Below are 19,758 nucleotides of genomic sequence, written 5' to 3'. Positions count from 1 at the left end.
CTCGACTCGGCAGCTAAGACATTCATTCGAAATAATTTAAATTACAATAAAATGAGATGAATAGATTGAAACTTATCATCTTAAAGCTCTTAGCATGCAATGCAATGGTAATATAGAATAGTTAGGCTAGGTTGGATGACATGCACATTATTATAGTCATCTTGCCCTTCTTCCTTATAGTTTTATTCCAAAAATATGGCACAAATAATTTGTATTAATATTTCTGCGTTGTTAAAGTCCAAATCAAACTACATGGTTTTTAAAAAGTGCCGCATATGGTATGTTGGTTCTAAGTAAAATGTACTTTTTTGCTTTCCACTTTGCAGTAGAAACAAACCACATCCATGACTAAGATATCGTCGACCAATTCGATAAATTTAGGACTACAAAGAATCTTATGATGTCGGTTTTAGAATTTATGAATTACAGCATTTATTTAGGAAAGGGAAAAGGCGATGGTTCGACATGCTCATAATTTATCTACCGAGATAACATGGGATGAGATTTTATTAGTTGATAGCTTAACTAGTTGGCACCCCCCTCTTTATTTGAGAGGGCATAGGTTCAAATATGAGTGATGGTGAAGAAACACTACATTTCTCACAGATTTCTTTTTCATATATTATATCAATGGAGGGAGGAGGGTTCCAATACCAGTAAAAACTAAGAGCTCAGTCTTGATGTCAAAAGGGATTGAAACTTACTAGATATGCATCTGTTATTCTTCTTAATTTCTTGAGGTCATTTTAATAAATAACTTTATATAATTGCATCTATCTTGATTCAGCTATCTCCCTGTCTTTATAAGAGAGCCAAAAAAATAAAATAATAAAAAAAAAGAAGTGCACAACTAGACGGTAGCGGTAAATTTAAATCAAGATTGCAACTACTGATCAAACTCCTTAACATGGGCATCTCACATACTCAATTGGATGTAACATAAATGCTTCGATGTGGCTAAATGGTTTTTAAATCTCCAAACTCACCTTTGTAAATAGTCTTCTTCAGTAAATGCAGGTCACTTTTTTGGATACAATATTTTAGTGAGAGAGAGAGAGAGGAGAGGAGAGAGAAATCATATAAACAGAAATAAGAGAATGCTTGCTAATTTATGTAATGATAATTTTTTTTTAAAAAAAATTTACTTCATTGATTGATTGGATAGTAGACTTCCATTGGATACCCAGTCCCAGGGAATGCAAGGAGAAAAAGATGAGGTCTGAGAACAGCTCCAACTACGCGTCCGCTCCCAAAACCCGCATAAAAAACTCGAAAGTAAAACCAAAGAGAGAGAATTCAGTACTTAATTACACTGAAACAAAGGAGAAGAAGAGAGAAGAAGAGAGATAGAGTATTGTCTTGCAGTTATATCTATGTGCTTGATATTTATTAGGCAAGTCCAATTATAACAACCTAGGACCTTAAGATAGTATGGTTGACTTCTTTCTTTCATATAAATACTCAAAATTTATCCAATTCATAGCTAATATAGGACTAAATGCATACCTGTATAGGTCTTCACATGCTTCCTCTATTTAAATTTTAGAGTACTCGTTAGATTAAGGGTCCAAATCTATTCAAATTCGATCACAAGTACTATAAATCCTATTACAAAGGCTACGATTAGCCCATGGTTAATTCAAATGATCTTTTGTTGCAGTATCCCCTAGTCCACATGAGTTATGGACTAGGTCCGCTTTGATACCATTTATAATAAATCAAGATCTCATCCAAAAAAATTAGCTGGAATGTATTATTTGAGCCCCCCGATCCCATATAAGTACCCAAGAACTATCTGATGCATAGTTACTGGAGCAGAAGGAGGGAGGGAGGGAGAGAGAGATTTCTACCGGAGCCTAACTCAACCATCTTGAACATTTTGTAGGAGCTATTACCGGTGCGCAAACGGCAAATGCATGGTGAAAAAGCTAATCATCCAGTGCTCGTCTGAGGATCCAACGGTTGTCATCACCGCTTACGAAGGCCAGCACTGCCACCACAGTGCAAACTTCCCTCGCGGTGGTATGCAGGTTCACCAATCACTATGCTGCTCCCTTCATGGACCAGTTCATGCTAAAACTTGCATTTTCCAGCGATGCCACTCCATGGGGATCAACCAAATGGCTTCCGAGCAATTGGTCCAATCCAGGATCCATTGAACCAGGCTGAACTGCTCGATTCATCAATACCAAGCCGAATCGCTTGGTTCAGGCAGTCTGAGCCGGCCCGGTACGAAACCGGATCGATTCGGTATTTCAATTCGATTTCGGCCCCTACTGACCGGAACCAGCTGGTTCGATGCCGACTCAGTACCAGTACAGGACCGGCACACCCTACACGTAGTGGTTCCAGTTCGGTACTGAACCGTACCGGCCGCCGACCGGTCCGAGTCTCAGTACCGATTCAACGGTCTTTGATCAGTCCCTTCACAAAGAATATTATTATAATGAGGGTTTATTAGATGATATCATGCTATATATTAGAAGAAAAACACAAGGAAAATGATTTATTATTAGAAGAATCAGTATCACATTGATAATTTTCCTTTTATTATTTTCCTAATATAAATGACATCCTAATTACTTGTATGATTTTCTGGTTAGCATGTGAATACCGCTTATATGCTCCATCATGTGGAAGATTGTAGCAACGCATTAATTTTTTTAGCTTAGCAGGCCCCTTTAGGATCCTCAATGGATATCTTGATGCTTGGAGGACTTGAGGGTATTTCCTTTTTGTCTAAAAACATATATTTCTATGATTCTAACGGGAGTTGTAGCACACTACAAAATAGATGTGTAATAGCAATCAAAACCGTGTCTAAAAGCCAAGAAAATTGTCTGCAAATTCTTTACCAAACGGTATACTAAGTTACCGTCGTGATCGAAGCAGCAGTTGGTATAAGTCTGTAGTGGCGGTTCTAAGCTATCCTACAGCAGCAACTTACAATTATTAGTATAACCTATCGCAACAATTGCAACCATCACTATAATTGTATGTTAAAGTATAATGATAATGGACAATTTTGCTAGCGCTGGTCAGGCAACCTAGATTTGGTTTGTTGCGATGATTTTAACAATCACTATAAATAAGTAAAAAATTGTAGCGAAAGGGAATTTATATTTTGCAGTGATGTTCAAAGACTCTTGGTATTTTCATTATATCACAACAGTTATAGACACCACCATCAATATGGTTTGCTGCAGTGATTTTGACTATTGTTATGAATGAGTAATAAATTGTAGCTGAAGAATAACCCCTCGAAGGACCAGTTGGTGCTAAAAGAGACAATGCTCTACCTACAAATTTAACCATCTAGAACAGATCCATACTCCTAATCTTTTAAGTTAAGGAGATGTGTAAGTTAAATTTGATAAAACATGAACTCATACCCCATACTGAGTAAGATGAAATATATCGTAAAGAAAAGCTGAACAAATTTAATACCAAAAAATAATGGACAAATCTGAGCTCAAAAAACATACCGGTATGTGGTTTCTAATCTTTGTACGAAATATATAAAGAGAGCACAAAAGTATTTTGAAACCATCCATGTCATTGCTTGACTATGTCTGGTGCATCGGTCGCTTGATGTTCTTCCTGCAGCTTTTTCACTGCGGCAGTATGCTTTTGCCCTGCAATATGGTATTCAAACACCACCTGACTATTGACCACAACATTGCAAATAGAGCACACCTTAACACCCTCTGCAGCTGCCCCACCTTCCAAAACCCTCCTCTTTTTGGCCTCCAACTCCTCTGCCGTTGCTGGAGCTCCCTTCTTCTTTGTTTTCTCACCTCCAGCTTTGCTTTTATCAGCATCTGGGGTTTCTTTCCTCACCACTGTGGCTGTTGGAGCTTTAGTGGGTTTTGCTGTAATAGACTCCTGAAGCTTCTGCAACTTCTTCTTGTGTTTTTTGCCTTGCTTGTGGGTCTTCAGAACTTCTGGAGTGTTACACTCAATCTTACAGACCTCACAGTATGCTGATTGCACAATCTTAGTCGTCCTCCTCTTCGAGCCCTTCTTCATGGCTTTTTTTAAGGTTACACGTGATGCCCTGCTGTGCAAGTGTGGAGGAGGTCTTACCTGGGTTGGATCAGTTGGCTCCAATCCATTGGAAGAGCTTGCTTGGACCTGCAAGGTAAAATGTCATAGGGAGTTAATTCCATAGTAAAAATTGAAAATCAATCACATACCAAACTAGTGCAGAACATATCATGCCGGTGCCTCCCCACATCTCCCCTCCACCCTATCCTCAACTCCTTCCCCCAAGCACGAACACAAATGACAATAACAATAAGAACAAGAACAACAAGAACATTAATGATGACAATAATAATTCGAGCTTAAAGCACCTCATAGGCATCTGAAAATAAGACATTATTAAATGGCATTATGTAAAGTCCTTTTGCAGAAATGATTCTTCACCAAGAGTAGGACTTCCTCTTCCATGATAAAAATTGTGTCCAAACAAATCCACAACCAAGCCTGATATGGGTAGGAATAAGGAAAGGATTGCATAGGGCCTATCATTACATGAAGAGTAGCAGCCATACATTTCAACATCTTCATCAATTCCTCCCTATAAAGGGAACAAGGGAAGATGTCTGCTTGTTGCCCTTCAAATATTCAATCTATCCTAACAAAGGACACCAATATCTTAGTAAATTAGACAGTGAAATGCCTTTGCTGTTGATGCTAACATAAGAATTGCTTAAAAAAATCGAGGGATTTACCATTAACCTCCTAATCCACAACCAAGCATTGCTAAAAAATTGTGTTCAAATAAATCCACAACCAAGCCTGATATGGGTAGGAATCCGGATAGGATTGAGGCCTATCATTGCATGAAGAGTAGCAGCCATACATTTCAACATCTTCATCAACTCCTCCCTATGAAGGGATCGAGGGAAAATGTCCACCTGTTACCCTTCAAATATTCAATCTATCCCAACAAAGGACACCAATATCTTAGCAAATTAGCTGGCGAAATGCCTTTGCTGCTGATGCTAACATAAGAATTGCTAAAAAGAAATCAAGGGATATACCATTAACCTACTAATACCTACCATACAATGTTAAAGATGTAGAAAAAGAACGAATCCACTTTGGCATAACCCCAGGACTATTTAAAACACTCTCCAAGAAGCAAAGGAGAACCATAGCGACCGTCCGCTTTTCATCTTCTATGCACACCAAAAAGAAACTTCATATTTAGCCTTCCTGCATTAGTACCAAGATGATGCTTCCCTATTGTTCTTAGACACAAAAGCACATCAAAGTGAGTATTTGGAATCATAGAACTGGAACCAGTTCCAAAAACAATTTGATGCTTCTATTTCACAGAATGTAAGAGGTTGGTGGGCTACTTAGTTTATTTCCTTCCACTAAATGAAACACAAGACAAGCTTTCTTTTTCGAAGGACTAGAATCTATTTTTCAATAATTTATATCAAAAAAAAATCATAAATATAAATTGTAGATCAGGTGCAGACATAGAGGGAATAAAATTGAGTAGTAAAACGGGAAAACAAGCATATTTTTAGACATGAGAGGATACAAATAGATGTGTGAGAGCTAATAAAGGAATCAGTTTAGGTAATTTAATAAAGCTTAAGGCTAGCATAGGTAAAGGTTTTGGCAAGGAAAAAGAGTATGAGATGGCTTGGACATGTATGTGTAGCCATAGACAGTCCTGTTGGAGGGATTTCCACATGCCATGTAGTACTTAGAGGCTGTTTGGAGTCCTGTAACTGGAGCCACATGCAACTCAAGATGCAGGTGCAGGCCAACCCGCTTGTTTGGTTGCCTACAACTCAAAGTTGCACAGCAAGTCGAATTGCTTGCTAGAGTGCAACTCAAGACTATCTTGCAGCACGTCGACTTATGGTCAACATGGTTGCAGGACATGTTGCAAATACTCGAGTAGATATCTTAATTAAAAAAATTCTATCCTCCTTCACTTCCCCTCTCTTCCCCACCCCCACTCATGAGTCCCGTCCCTTGCCACCACCCTCAATGTCGTTGCCAGCCCCCGCAACCTCCAAAAGGGCCATGGCCACCTCCTTCGCCTCGAACTTCACTGCAGAAGACCTCTCCTGCTCCTCCTCATTCCATTCCTTTCTCCTCCCTGCCTCGCTCTCAAGCCCCTTCTTGCCGCCATCCTCAATGTTGCCACCTACCCCAATCACCTTCGGGAAGCCCATGGTCGCCTCGTTTGCCTCAGACTTCACCACACTACTCTCCTCTCCCACCGCCGCCCACCCCCTCCACCCCTCTCCTTCACCTTCTCCGACCTTGTCAAGGCTTCCACCACCGCTCACTCCCTCATCATAGGTGCTCAGGTCCGTGCCTAGGCTCTCTCCACCGATGACTTCGAGGATGACCTCATCGTCCAGGATACCCTTATATCCATGAATGACAAGTGCTCCAACCTAGCATCCACTTGCAAGTTAGTCGATGGAATGTCTATCATAGATACCCCTCTTTTCCCCAAACTCTCCTCCGAACACAAGTCGTAAGTCAACTGCTGCAACTGAAGTTGCAATGCAACTTCAACTATAGTGCTTTGCACAAGCCCTTAAGAGGGGCTAAAAATTAGGTTGAAGCATTGAGATGGATTTGATAACATTTCTTGTTCAACCTAGGTTGTCAGGCCTCGGCTTACAGAAACTTTATCGAGCTAGCGTTGGGCTCCAAATTTCAGGCCTGAGGTTGGGTTGGTCCAGGCTAGGGTTTGGCAGAATTCTACTGATATAAGACCTAGTCCTGGTGCGACTAGACATCTGCTCAAGAGTAGAAAAAATTCCATGAAAAGAAAAAAATCATAATGGAATTAAAATTTCCAATTAAAAAAGAAGGCAGGAACATGGATCATTTACTATAGGATAACGCAAATGACAGGGTTATCATACTTTGGACTTGATATCGTGTTATGTCAATTTCAGATGAAAGAACCTTCCCAATTTAACAAGAAACATAGCAATTCCTAAGGTATATAACTATTCCATAGTAGCTTGCAGACATATCTAACAATCAGCAGGCATGCATCCCATAAAATTAAAAATCCTGATTTCAATTAGCAACTATTTGAGTTCACACAAAAAGCATGCTATTTGAGTTCTTAAAGAAAGTTTCCTAACAATAGCAAATACTAAGAAGAATATTATAATCCCGATAGGAAGTACCATAAGACATTTATGTGCACATAAAAGAAGGAATATAAACAAAGAAAAACCACATACCATCAATGTACCAATGATACAGAAGCACTAAGAGCCACGTGTAGGAAATGAAGAATTAGAAACATATACATCATTAAACTAGTTTTTGTCAACTTACACCATGGTCTTAAGCTACTTGGAGAAGCATGTAAAGACATCTGGAACCATGACATGCAATGAGAGCTTTAATACGAAAATGAAAACATCATAACCATAACTGATGTTTTCATTTTCCCCTTTTTTAGGGGGGGGGGGGGGGGGGGGGGGGTGGTTGGGTCTCCTTCTACATGCGTAAGTGTCATGTAACCTTTAGAAATTCTTCATGCAAATTGCAACCATACCTAATTGTCATACATACACCCACTTCTAAGTATCAAGTAAAGGTAGTATGCAGTAATCTGAAGGGTATGGGTAAGAAAGGTGAAAAGGGTAGATGGTGATATCATGAATAGAAAACAAGGAATTTCAATAAGAATAAATATGGCCTTCAATAAAGTGATTACCTTCTTTACAAGACTAGCCACTCTTTCAGGCTCTCTACAAATGACATTCAATATCAGCAACAAATCAAAAAGTTAAAAGATGCGAGAAATAAAGTCTAAAGAGCAATCTTCTATAATCATATGTTAGACAAAATAAATTAGTCCATTACTTCCTCATAACGGTACAAAAGGAAATATCTAGTGTTTGACCACTTTGCAAAGAGACCAATTTCTAGGAAGTTAACAACCGGTTATTGAGTCTTCGATGAGTCAAATCTACACTTTGCAACCACCCAATAGAATGATTATGTTCCAAACAGCATTACAATGCCTTAATTTTGTTTATCAAAGCCTTTTCCACTATAACTATGTAATAAAAGACTTGAAAACTAGATAACGACATTACCCAAAACTCTAATTTGCGGACTTTCACTCAATTAACCACCGAATACAATGCCTAGATCCATCTAGAATATAGCAATTCAGTATAACCATTTGAATGGAAGGCAAACTCAACTCAATTCAACTTAGCCTTAATCCCAAACTAGTTGAGGTTGGTTACATAAATCTTTTCCTCCATTTCAGTAGGTTGAAGGCCATACTTTTTAAAAGATATTGAGATATCAAGTCATTCCTCATTACTTCATCCCATGTGATTTCCAATCTACCTACCCCTCTTCATTCCTTCTGCATGTATCCCTCGGCCTACGGTTTACATGTCCAAACCATCTAAGTCATCCTCTCAATTTATCCTTAATTGACACCACCTTTACCTTTCTACGAATAACTTTATTTCTTATTCCATTTTTTTATATTAACATATATAAATGTTAACATTTTAATTTCGACCATACTCATTTTGTGCATATGGTATTTTCTAACTGCCCAATATTCTGTAAGCATAATTGATTGTATGGCTGCTATCTACACCATATTCTGACGTTCGGAGATCACCATACATGTGATGGCTCTAAATATGACCAAATAGGAACCCCAAGCCTTGAGCCAAGGCCTAAAACTGGTGTGATCGCCCAAATGGCTGAAAAATGTTTGGACCGAAGTGAACAAATACGGTATAGAAGGAGATGACCAAACCGATCCAAAGACACCTTAAAGTGCAAAGGACCTTGATATAGATCGATTAGAGGGAGACGGCCAAAGCACACTATTATGCGTCAAGTCGAACGGAGGCTAATAACAAGTCGAGGCAGATTGGGCATGATTACTGGTTTAATGAGTGGTACAGAGCCTAGCCATTTTGACGAATATGAATAGTGGGAGGATAACTGGCGTCAATTACCATAATTGGCAGACATGGACTGTTACCAAGAGTAGCTAGTTACGCATGGATTGTCTTCCAGTACAAATAAGTGAATTGTACTCCGAGAAAGGATCCTTCAACTCATCAATGAATCCAGTTTATCTTTAATTGTCTTTGACCTTTACTTTATCTTGCTTGTAGATTACTAGTAGGATTTTATTTTATCTTTAGGAGTAGCAATAGTGGTATTCACCTCAATCATAGCCCCAGCTACACCCTATCCTACTATGTCCATCTTCCACAATAGACGGTGGGACAATAGCGAAAGTCTTTAAAAGTCAAGGCACCTGGACCCCGCTATTCTCATTATCTTCCTGTGATTATCCTATTTTCCGCTAATTCAATGCCGGTGGCATGCCCATGGATCCACTCAGCCTAGTCATCATGCTTGTTTATCCTTCGCCCACCCAAAAGCTTTTGTGGCATGCCTGTCTCCCTACAAATAGTCAAAGTGAGAGCAAGGAAAAACAAGTTTTTTGGCATGCCCGGTGGAACATCAATGCATAGCTACCATGATATCGTCGAGAAAGTTAATGGGCACTTGCCAGATGATGACGACCAACCTACCAATTTATCTTCTGCACGAGACGACCATGTAACTTCAACCCTAGAGTTGGTGTGGCTTGTTAGAGATGCTTTCATCCCAAGTAGCTGCCATGTTAAGGCTACTTGAAGAGTGCAACAAGCCAACTCTAGAGTTGGTGACAGAACCAGCTGAGAAGCTCGATTTTGTTATCAAGGATCAGGGTTGCCAGCCACAGCATGTTACGATGTATATTGTGGTAAATTGGAACACTCAAGTTATCGTGGAAAATAAATCGACCTATCAATCTTTGAAACAGTGTGACGGGATTCCCAAGAAAGTTGGCTACTTAGTTTTGGCCTATCGAGGAGACGAGACCGAAAGTTACCTGAAGTCCTTGAAGGCTTGAACTTTCTAAACCAAAACAAGTCAGTCCCACACAAGGGACCACAACAAGCCGAAGAAGAATATACTTTGATCAATGAAGTCAACTACCCTTTAGTAGACAGGAGGCAAAATCACAACCCTACAGTATTGGTCACCTTTGTCATGAAATCTAAGGGGAAACCAATTCGATGGATGCTAGTGCATCTAGCTTAGTCGGTGTAAGGATCAAAGCCATATGCCGAAGGGCATTATTACTTGTTTTGGAGTCGTGCAGTTTGGAGTCTAATCATCCGAGTTATCAAGGACCACCATGTGGATTATGGATAAAGTAGATCATGATACGAAAATATCCACTGGAAGATCAAGAGGGGTGTTAAATAAAATAATATATATTAGCTGGTAAGAAGACATTCCACCACACATGGCTATGTTTCGGCCAAAAGACCGATACAAATAATAACGCCCTACTTTAAAGATGATGGACTCCATTCCAGAGGCCTTTCACAATCATTTTCTTTCCCACTCGTCCTGAAGGGCTTGGGACATCAACTCAAAAACTACTACCCTATTGAAGAGGGATGAGAACTGAACCTTGCATGCTTCTAGCTGCTATCGAGCTGCATTCAAAGCTAGAAATTTTTCCTTGTTATTATGCTCCAACTCTGCTTGTTCTTCCTCCAAGAGTTGTACCTCTCAGCAAGCGTCAATCAATTGCTCTTCAAGAGATGCAATCAAGTCTTTCCAGGCACAAATTTGTCTTGGATCGACATGTATCCATCCAAGGCAGCTTGATTTCTTCTTCTAAGGAAGCGGCTTTGACATCCAATTCACTCGTACGTGATGTCAAAGTGCTACTTCCTTAGTCAGATTGGCCAACGGATGATGAATGTCGGAAATATTGGCCAGCCTGTCTTGGAGATTAGTGGGCTGGTCCATTGAGAGATAGGCCGAATGCAGTAAGGTTGAGATCGCGTTCAACAACTTGGTTATATTATCTGAGGAAACAAACTCATCAATCAGGGTGGTAAGATTGCGTTACAACAACTTCTTAGCCACCATCAATTCTATAATAGCATTAGTTGACGAATGGCCAATACAGGCGTTGGCCAATTGGTCCAACAACCTGGCTCTAGCCAATCATGTCCTAAAAGGATTCTAATTAATTGTGATACTTTATGAAGCAATCTAATCAAAGGGATGAATCATCTCATCAGGATACGTAAATAATCGTCAAAAAGAGGGAGCACATATTGGCAGGAGTTATGATCAAGAAATATCCCTAGATGCGCAGGAATTGTTAATGGTGTAAATGTTTCGAACTTCTGAATGCCATACTTATTGCAGCGGACGTAGTGTCTAATACATCCAATCCCCCTCCTAATCGATGGCTGATAAGATGTGGAGGGCATTCTTTACACATCCTAAAATCCAGAGATCACTGTACGTGTAGCAACTTTAAAGTAGGACCAGATAGAGACCCCAAATCTTGAGCCAAGACCTAAAGTTGGTGTGGTCGCCCAGATGGCTGAAAAAAGGATGGACTGAAGTGAACAAATATGATATAGGGGGAGCTGACTGAACTGATCAAAATACACCTCAAAATATAAAAGGTCGTGCTACAAACCAATTAGAGGGAGACAACAAAAGCAAGCTATTATAGGACAAGCCAAATAATAACAAGTAGAGGCTGATCGAGCACGATTATTGGTCTAACGGGTGGTACAGGGTCCGGCCGTTCAAACGAACATGAGTAGCAGGCCGACAGCTAATGTTAGTAGAACCACCAAAGATGGAGGTCAAACATGGGTTGTTACTGAGTGTAAGTAGTTACGCATGAATTGTCTTCTAGGATAAATAAATGAATTGTACTATCATAAAAGACCCTTTAACATATCAATGAATCTAGTTTATTTTTAATTATCTTCGCTTTACTTTTACGTTTACTTTATTTTGTTCGTAGATTACCGGTAGGATTCTACTTTATTGTTAGGAGTAGCAGTAGCGATAGATCACCTCTATCATAGCCCTAGCCGCAAGCTATCATGCCCTATCAATCTTCTTCCACAACAGGTGGTGTGATAGTAGCGAATGTCCTTGAAGATCAAAACATCTAGACAAGGTTCGCCGTACCGGTACCGAACCCCGTACCGGTGCCGCACTAGTATAGGCGTACCGAGTGTCGGTACGGTACCGTACGCTCGGTACCGACCGTACCGACATTGGTGTACCGATACCGGTACCCATCGGTACGGGTACGGTACCGACCGGTACAGCGAACCTTGCATCTAGACCTATGCTATTCTCATTATCTTCTTGTGATTATCCTATTTCTAGTTAATTCAACATCAGTGACACGCCTGCACATCCACCCAGCCTGGCCATTAGGCTTGTTTATCCTTTGCCTGCCAACAAGCTTTTCTGGCGTGCCCGTCTCCCTATAGATGCTCGAAGTAAGAGCAAGAGGAAACCATTGTCTTATAAATTTTTTCTTTAATTTGGAAAATAACATACGTTCACATAATATCTCAATTGCATTTCTCCCTTTCATCCAGCCTATTTTAGTCCTATGAATAACATACTCATCTATCTCCCCTTTCTTATGAATAATCAATCCTAAATATCAAAAATGATCTCTCTTAAAAACTTCATGATCCTCAATTTTTACTCCAACTTCATTCCTATTTCTAATTTTATCAAAATTACATTTCATATATTCCATCTTGGTCCTACTTAACCTAAAATCCTTAGATTTTAATATACTTGTTAGAGCAGAAAAAGGAGTTGCATCCCAGCGGAAGGTATTGTCCGCTTTGGGGAAGGACGCATGTGCACCGCCTTTGAAGGCAATATTTTTCTCACTGCTTTGCCCTTTAAAAGGCGTCTCTCTAGGAAAGGGGGCGTGCCCCTCCTCATAAGGCATAATCCTTTCCACTACTCAACCGATGTGGGACTAAGTCCGGGGCCCCCCTTCTCTCCAACACTAGCCCCCCTAGTGGGAAGGATTCATACTAACCCGAAGGTTTTACGGGGTTATGAGGGGGTCCACGCTCACCGCACCATCTATTAGAGCAGAAAAAGTGGTTGCGTCCCGGCGGAAGGTATTGTCCGCTTTGGAGGACGCATGTGCGCCGCCTTTGAAGGCAATATTTTTCTCACAGCTTTGTCCTTTAAAAAACGCCTCTCTAGGGAATGGGGTGTGCCCCTCCTTATAAGGCACAATCCTTTCCCCTACTCAACCGATGTGGAACTAAGTCCGGAGCCCCCTCTTCTCCCCAACAATACTCTTGCATAATTCCTCTATAATTCCAACTTGAAACCCTTAGATTCTAATATGCCCCTTCATCCTTTAATACTATATTATCCATAAATAACATACAGCAATAAATATCGTACTATATATGCCTAGCAAACTCATCCACAACTAGCACAAAAAAGTAAGGATCTAGAGCGGATCCTTAGTTGAAAATTTACTAATAGTACCATCAGTAGCTCTCATACTAGTTCCGCTCCATTGCACATGTCCTTAATTGTATTAGTATAGCTAACGTAATCCCCTTTCTTTTCTAATACCTATCATAAAACTTTTCTAAAAACTCTATCATATGCTCTCTAAATTAATAAAAGCTACATGATAATCTTGTCTCTTTTTTCTATGCTTCACCATTAACCTTTGAACGAGAAAAAGAACTTCCATTGTTGACCTTCTTGATATAAAATCAAATTAGTTCCCTAATACTTTTGTATCATAGCTCCACCTATACTCAGTCACCCTCTCCTAAAGTTTTATAGTATGGCTCATAAGTTCAATAAAATGATAGTTAAAGATCAAGATTTTAAGTCCCGGAAGGACAGGGGCGTTCCGACCATCCCATCCCGCTCCTATGACAAAACAGGACCGAGATTGAAACTCATCTATGCGGGGAAAGAAAAAGAAATATGAAAGAAAGAAAGGAAGGAGAGATTAAGAAAAAGAAAAAGTGAAAGGAAATAAGAAGTAGAAAAAGTAAAGAAGAAAAGGAAGGGAGAAGAAAAATAAAGAAAGGAAGGAAAGAAGGAAGAAAGAAAAGGAAAAGAAAAAAAAAGAAAAAAATAAAAAGAAATAAGAAAAATAAATAAAAAGAAAAGAATGGAAGGAAGGTAGAAGGAAAGAAAAAAGAAAAAGAAAGAAAGAAAAGAAGAATGCAAGAAATACGGAGGATATCTATTGGGACATATGATCAACATTGCTACCAGGATGGGGTGGGATGGTGAGGCGTCCCGTTTCATGAAGGAATGGGATCACCTATGTCCCACAGAATTTAATAGGACAAGCCAAATAGAGGCTAATAACAAGTAGAGGCTGATCGAGCACGATTATTGGTCTAACGGGTGGTACAGGGTCCGGCCGTTCAAACGAACATGAGTAGCAGGCCGACAGCTAATGTTAGTAGAACCACCAAAGATGGAGGTCAAACATGGGTTGTTACTGAGTGTAAGTAGTTACGCATGAATTGTCTTCTAGGATAAATAAATGAATTGTACTATCATAAAAGACCCTTTAACATATCAATGAATCTAGTTTATTTTTAATTATCTTCGCTTTACTTTTACGTTTACTTTATTTTGTTCGTAGATTACCGGTAGGATTCTACTTTATTGTTAGGAGTAGCAGTAGCGATAGATCACCTCTATCATAGCCCTAGCCGCAAGCTATCATGCCCTATCAATCTTCTTCCACAACAGGTGGTGTGATAGTAGCGAATGTCCTTGAAGATCAAAACATCTAGACAAGGTTCGCCGTACCGGTACCGAACCCCGTACCGGTGCCGCACTAGTATAGGCGTACCGAGTGTCGGTACGGTACCGTACGCTCGGTACCGACCGTACCGACATTGGTGTACCGATACCGGTACCCATCGGTACGGGTACGGTACCGACCGGTACAGCGAACCTTGCATCTAGACCTATGCTATTCTCATTATCTTCTTGTGATTATCCTATTTCTAGTTAATTCAACATCAGTGACACGCCTGCACATCCACCCAGCCTGGCCATTAGGCTTGTTTATCCTTTGCCTGCCAACAAGCTTTTCTGGCGTGCCCGTCTCCCTATAGATGCTCGAAGTAAGAGCAAGAGGAAACCATTGTCTTATAAATTTTTTCTTTAATTTGGAAAATAACATACGTTCACATAATATCTCAATTGCATTTCTCCCTTTCATCCAGCCTATTTTAGTCCTATGAATAACATACTCATCTATCTCCCCTTTCTTATGAATAATCAATCCTAAATATCAAAAATGATCTCTCTTAAAAACTTCATGATCCTCAATTTTTACTCCAACTTCATTCCTATTTCTAATTTTATCAAAATTACATTTCATATATTCCATCTTGGTCCTACTTAACCTAAAATCCTTAGATTTTAATATACTTGTTAGAGCAGAAAAAGGAGTTGCATCCCAGCGGAAGGTATTGTCCGCTTTGGGGAAGGACGCATGTGCACCGCCTTTGAAGGCAATATTTTTCTCACTGCTTTGCCCTTTAAAAGGCGTCTCTCTCGGAAAGGGGGCGTGCCCCTCCTCATAAGGCATAATCCTTTCCACTACTCAACCGATGTGGGACTAAGTCTGGGGCCCCCCTTCTCTCCAACACTAGCCCCCCTAGTGGGAAGGATTCATACTAACCCGAAGGTTTTACGGGGTTATGAGGGGGTCCACGCTCACCGCACCATCTATTAGAGCAGAAAAAGTGGTTGCGTCCCGGCGGAAGGTATTGTCCGCTTTGGGGAAGGACGCATGTGCGCCGCCTTTGAAGGCAATATTTTTCTCACAGCTTTGTCCTTTAAAAAACGCCTCTCTAGGGAATGGGGTGTGCCCCTCCTTATAAGGCACAATCCTTTCCCCTACTCAACCGATGTGGAACTAAGTCCGGAGCCCCCTCTTCTCCCCAACAATACTCTTGCATAATTCCTCTATAATTCCAACTTGAAACCCTTAGATTCTAATATGCCCCTTCATCCTTTAATACTATATTATCCATAAATAACATACAGCAATAAATATCGTACTATATATGCCTAGCAAACTCATCCACAACTAGCACAAAAAAGTAAGGATCTAGAGCGGATCCTTAGTTGAAAATTTACTAATAGTACCATCAGTAGCTCTCATACTATTTCCGCTCCATTGCACATGTCCTTAATTGTATTAGTATAGCTAACGTAATCCCCTTTCTTTTCTAATACCTATCATAAAACTTTTCTAAAAACTCTATCTTATGTTCTCTAAATTAATAAAAGCTACATGATAATCTTGTCTCTTTTTTCTATGCTTCACCATTAACCTTTGAACGAGAAAAAGAACTTCCATTGTTGACCTTCTTGATATAAAATCAAATTAGTTCCCTAATACTTTTGTATCATAGCTCCACCTATACTCAGTCACCCTCTCCTAAAGTTTTATAGTATGGCTCATAAGTTCAATAAAATGATAGTTAAAGATCAAGATTTTAAGTCCCGGAAGGACAGGGGCGTTCCGACCATCCCATCCCGCTCCTATGACAAAACAGGACCGAGATTGAAACTCATCTATGCGGGGAAAGAAAAAGAAATATGAAAGAAAGAAAGGAAGGAGAGATTAAGAAAAAGAAAAAGTGAAAGGAAATAAGAAGTAGAAAAAGTAAAGAAGAAAAGGAAGGGAGAAGAAAAATAAAGAAAGGAAGGAAAGAAGGAAGAAAGAAAAGGAAAAGAAAAAAAAAGAAAAAAATAAAAAGAAATAAGAAAAATAAATAAAAAGAAAAGAATGGAAGGAAGGTAGAAGGAAAGAAAAAAGAAAAAGAAAGAAAGAAAAGAAGAATGCAAGAAATACGGAGGATATCTATTGGGACATATGATCAACATTGCTACCAGGATGGGGTGGGATGGTGAGGCGTCCCGTTCCATGAAGGAATGGGATCACCTATGTCCCACAGAATTTAATACCTTAGTTAAAATAATGTTGAATATCATGAATGGTAAATGACAAAACTAAATCAAGATATGTCAATACTTTCTCAACTCTATAACTCATAACTTACAATCATTTTCTATAATTCATAAGAAATGGTAAGAGAACCCAAGCAAGACAAATGTCATGTATCTTTGTTTTTGTTCTATTTAAGATTATGTCGGATACTAATTATGTCAAATAATGGATCTTCCAAAACTATGGCAAATTACGACAGCCATTCTGGTTGAAATCCTAGACATCCAACTTCTGACAGCCAGAGGGCAGCATCAATCACTTTACCATCTATCCTTCTGAAAGCATCATACACCTCTCTCATCCACAATCTTATATTTGATCCCAACTAAAGCAATAGTCCCTGTTCTTACTCCCATCATAATCTAAAAATGATTCAAATGACATGACGCATAAAGCAATTTGCAACCAATCCTACTACATGCCAATATAATTGTTATCACGATTTCTGAAACAAAAACTAACCCTAAAACATGACCCAATAAAGAGTTCAATATTCTTCAGAAATAGGCAGTGTAGAGAGAGAGGGGGGAGAGGGAGAGAGGAAGAGAGATACTGACCGGTCCATAGCTCTGGGGATCGAACCCATACTGCCGAATGGCCGCCTTCGCCGCAAGGCTATGCGGATTCTCGCCTCCACCACCGTAGTAATACGGCGACGGGGCACCAACCCCCGCCGTCGCCGCTGGCGGAACGGCCCCAGGGTAAGAGTAAGGCACGGCATGGAGTCCATGGTAGCCCCCGTGAGGGGCGTAGGGGTTAGGGGGGTAGATGTCCGCCGCCGGGGGCCGGAGGGCTCCGGTTCCAACGACGGACGGGAGGTGAGCGTCGTGGGTGGGGGTGGGGCAACGGTTAGGGTTAGGGTTAGGGTTGGGGTAGTAATAGGCTGCGGCGGCAGCAGCGGAGGAGGAGGAGTGGGGAAGGGGCTGGGGTTGCTGGTGGTGGTGGATCATGTCAGGGTGGACGTGCGGCGGCGCGTAGTAGAGGTGGTGGTGCGGCGGCGGCGCCGCCTGCGGTTCCTCCCACCTACTGCCGTAATCCATCAGAGCGCATTCACACACAGAGAGAGATGGGGGATGAGTGGGGAAGAGAGATAGGAGGGAGGGAAGCAATATCCTTCGGAATGCGCTCTCCTTGGTTGTCTTCGTTTTCTACCATTCTCCTCCCTAAGTTATTTTTAACCGCTTTGGACTGAGGACTCTGTTCATGGCAGTGCAGATACCGAAAATACTAGACCCTGGAAGGAGGCTAGCGCGACAATCGTGGACCCACATAGTAAGGTTTCGATATTTTATTTTTTTAATTTTATTTTATTTTATTTTTTGGTACACCACTTAAAAAAAAAAAAATCCGCCTAATTCTATAAAAAAAATTTCCGAGTGATGTACCGCGTAGAAGATCATCCGGTCAACAGCTGTGTTGACCTCGATACATATGCATGGTCTTAAAGAAACCACAGTCCTCTGCTATCCGCCATATATCAAGAAGCAAAAACTGCCTCATTTAAAATTGTACTATTTATAATGATGGGTATAAAAATCTTTATACTTCAAAATTTATTTGGATTGGAATTATTCTGAATCCAAATAAAGACTGTTATAATGGGTAAAATTTCTTTTTGTAATGAAAAAAAAAAAAAACTACTATAGATGCTAAAGATTATCTAAGTCATTAGTTCCATGTAGCAGCAAGAGTTAGGCAGAATGGTAACTGTCATCCTACTTAATACTATCTATATCTTGCACCAATCTTTGATTGAATAATAAATGGACAAGTGATTAGAGCATGTAAGCACCAGGGATCTCATTCGTAGACCTCCTCCAAGAACAAGCTTGGAGGTACCAATATTTGAGCTATTAATGGTTGGTAGCGAAAGGTTATCTATTTTTTAAAAGGAATGTTGCTCTATTTTAAACCTTGTAGTAGGAACGTTGTGCAATTTTTTTTACCTTGTAGTTTAAGTTTTTAGAGAATAATGCTTCTTGGTCATGCTTGTAATTTGACCAAACCAAATTTAGTTTTGGTCATGAACGTGTCAACTGAAAGTTCATTGGATAAAATCCCATGGGTTTCCAACACATTGATTTGATTTTGGTGTTACAAAGAAAAAGTGATAGAAGTATCTAGATTACATCGAAGATGAAAAATATCAATGACTGGCCTCTTCCTCTTAACATCTAATCACAACAAAAGGCATCATTAAATTAAGTATGAGAGCTAAAATTTTGATTGCTTTGTTTGGATGACTTTTAATCACGCGTCTAGTAAACATGTTAGATTACGCAGGTTAAGCAAATTATATTGGATGGGGTTCATGTTAGATCATGCTGGTCTAATTGCTCGCCAAAAACCATGTTGGCTCCTTATGTATGAGAGTAGGAATCAACAAGTCATTTGTGTGCTAGGGCCAATTGAGTGTACATTGATTATTGTAGAAACCTAGCCTAACTAAACCAATCTAGTTGTAGGCTTTCCTTGGCCAAAACCAGCTTGCGACTAAAAGGTCAAGTTTTTTTTTTTTTTTTCATTCATCTGCCTTGGGGTTTAGGGGAGCTAAAAACAGCCATCCAATGAGGAATTCAACTTTAAGTAAGAAAGGAAGGTGGAGAGAGGGAGGCATTCAACGGGCAACAGGCCTTGTGAAATCTATCCATCTCAACTTGCATCTTGTTGCAAATATAGAGATGCCAACATGATTTGCAAGATCCACAGCCCCATTGTGCAGTTGTGTTTAGCTTTTGGATTGTTTAACACCACTTTGGACATGATGCTAATGTCAATTAGCAATGACGTAATTAATGGTAACGAGGTTTCCATATTCC

At 40.0% G+C, this 19,758-nt stretch overlaps 1 protein-coding gene across 1 annotated transcript; it reads right to left on the bottom strand.

Annotated features, from left to right (window-relative positions):
• Positions 1–3,377: 3,377 nt before the first annotated feature.
• On the bottom strand, positions 3,378–18,145 carry LOC103718178 (zinc finger RNA-binding protein-like). Its single transcript, XM_008806881.4, has 2 exons — positions 17,497–18,145; positions 3,378–4,134 (listed from the first exon to the last, which is right to left on the bottom strand). Exons 1-2 carry the CDS (start codon positions 17,977–17,979, stop codon positions 3,556–3,558), a joined length of 1,062 nt encoding a protein of 353 aa, XP_008805103.2. The 5' UTR covers positions 17,980–18,145; the 3' UTR covers positions 3,378–3,555.
• Positions 18,146–19,758: the final 1,613 nt, after the last annotated feature.

Source organism: Phoenix dactylifera, chromosome 15, assembly GCF_009389715.1.
Source record: "Phoenix dactylifera cultivar Barhee BC4 chromosome 15, palm_55x_up_171113_PBpolish2nd_filt_p, whole genome shotgun sequence".
Taxonomy (NCBI): Eukaryota; Viridiplantae; Streptophyta; class Magnoliopsida; order Arecales; family Arecaceae; genus Phoenix; species Phoenix dactylifera.
This window is presented reverse-complemented; position numbering and strand designations above follow the sequence as displayed.

Excerpts from the sequence above, each read along its gene's own strand:
- LOC103718178 (XM_008806881.4), bottom strand. The coding sequence starts at position 17,979 with ATGGATTACGGCAGTAGGTGGGAGGAACCGCAGGCGGCGCCGCCGCCG. Across the intron at positions 4,135-17,496 it reads ATCCCCAGAGCTATGGACCG|GTCCAAGCAAGCTCTTCCAA; the intron begins GTCAGTATCTCT and ends TTTACCTTGCAG.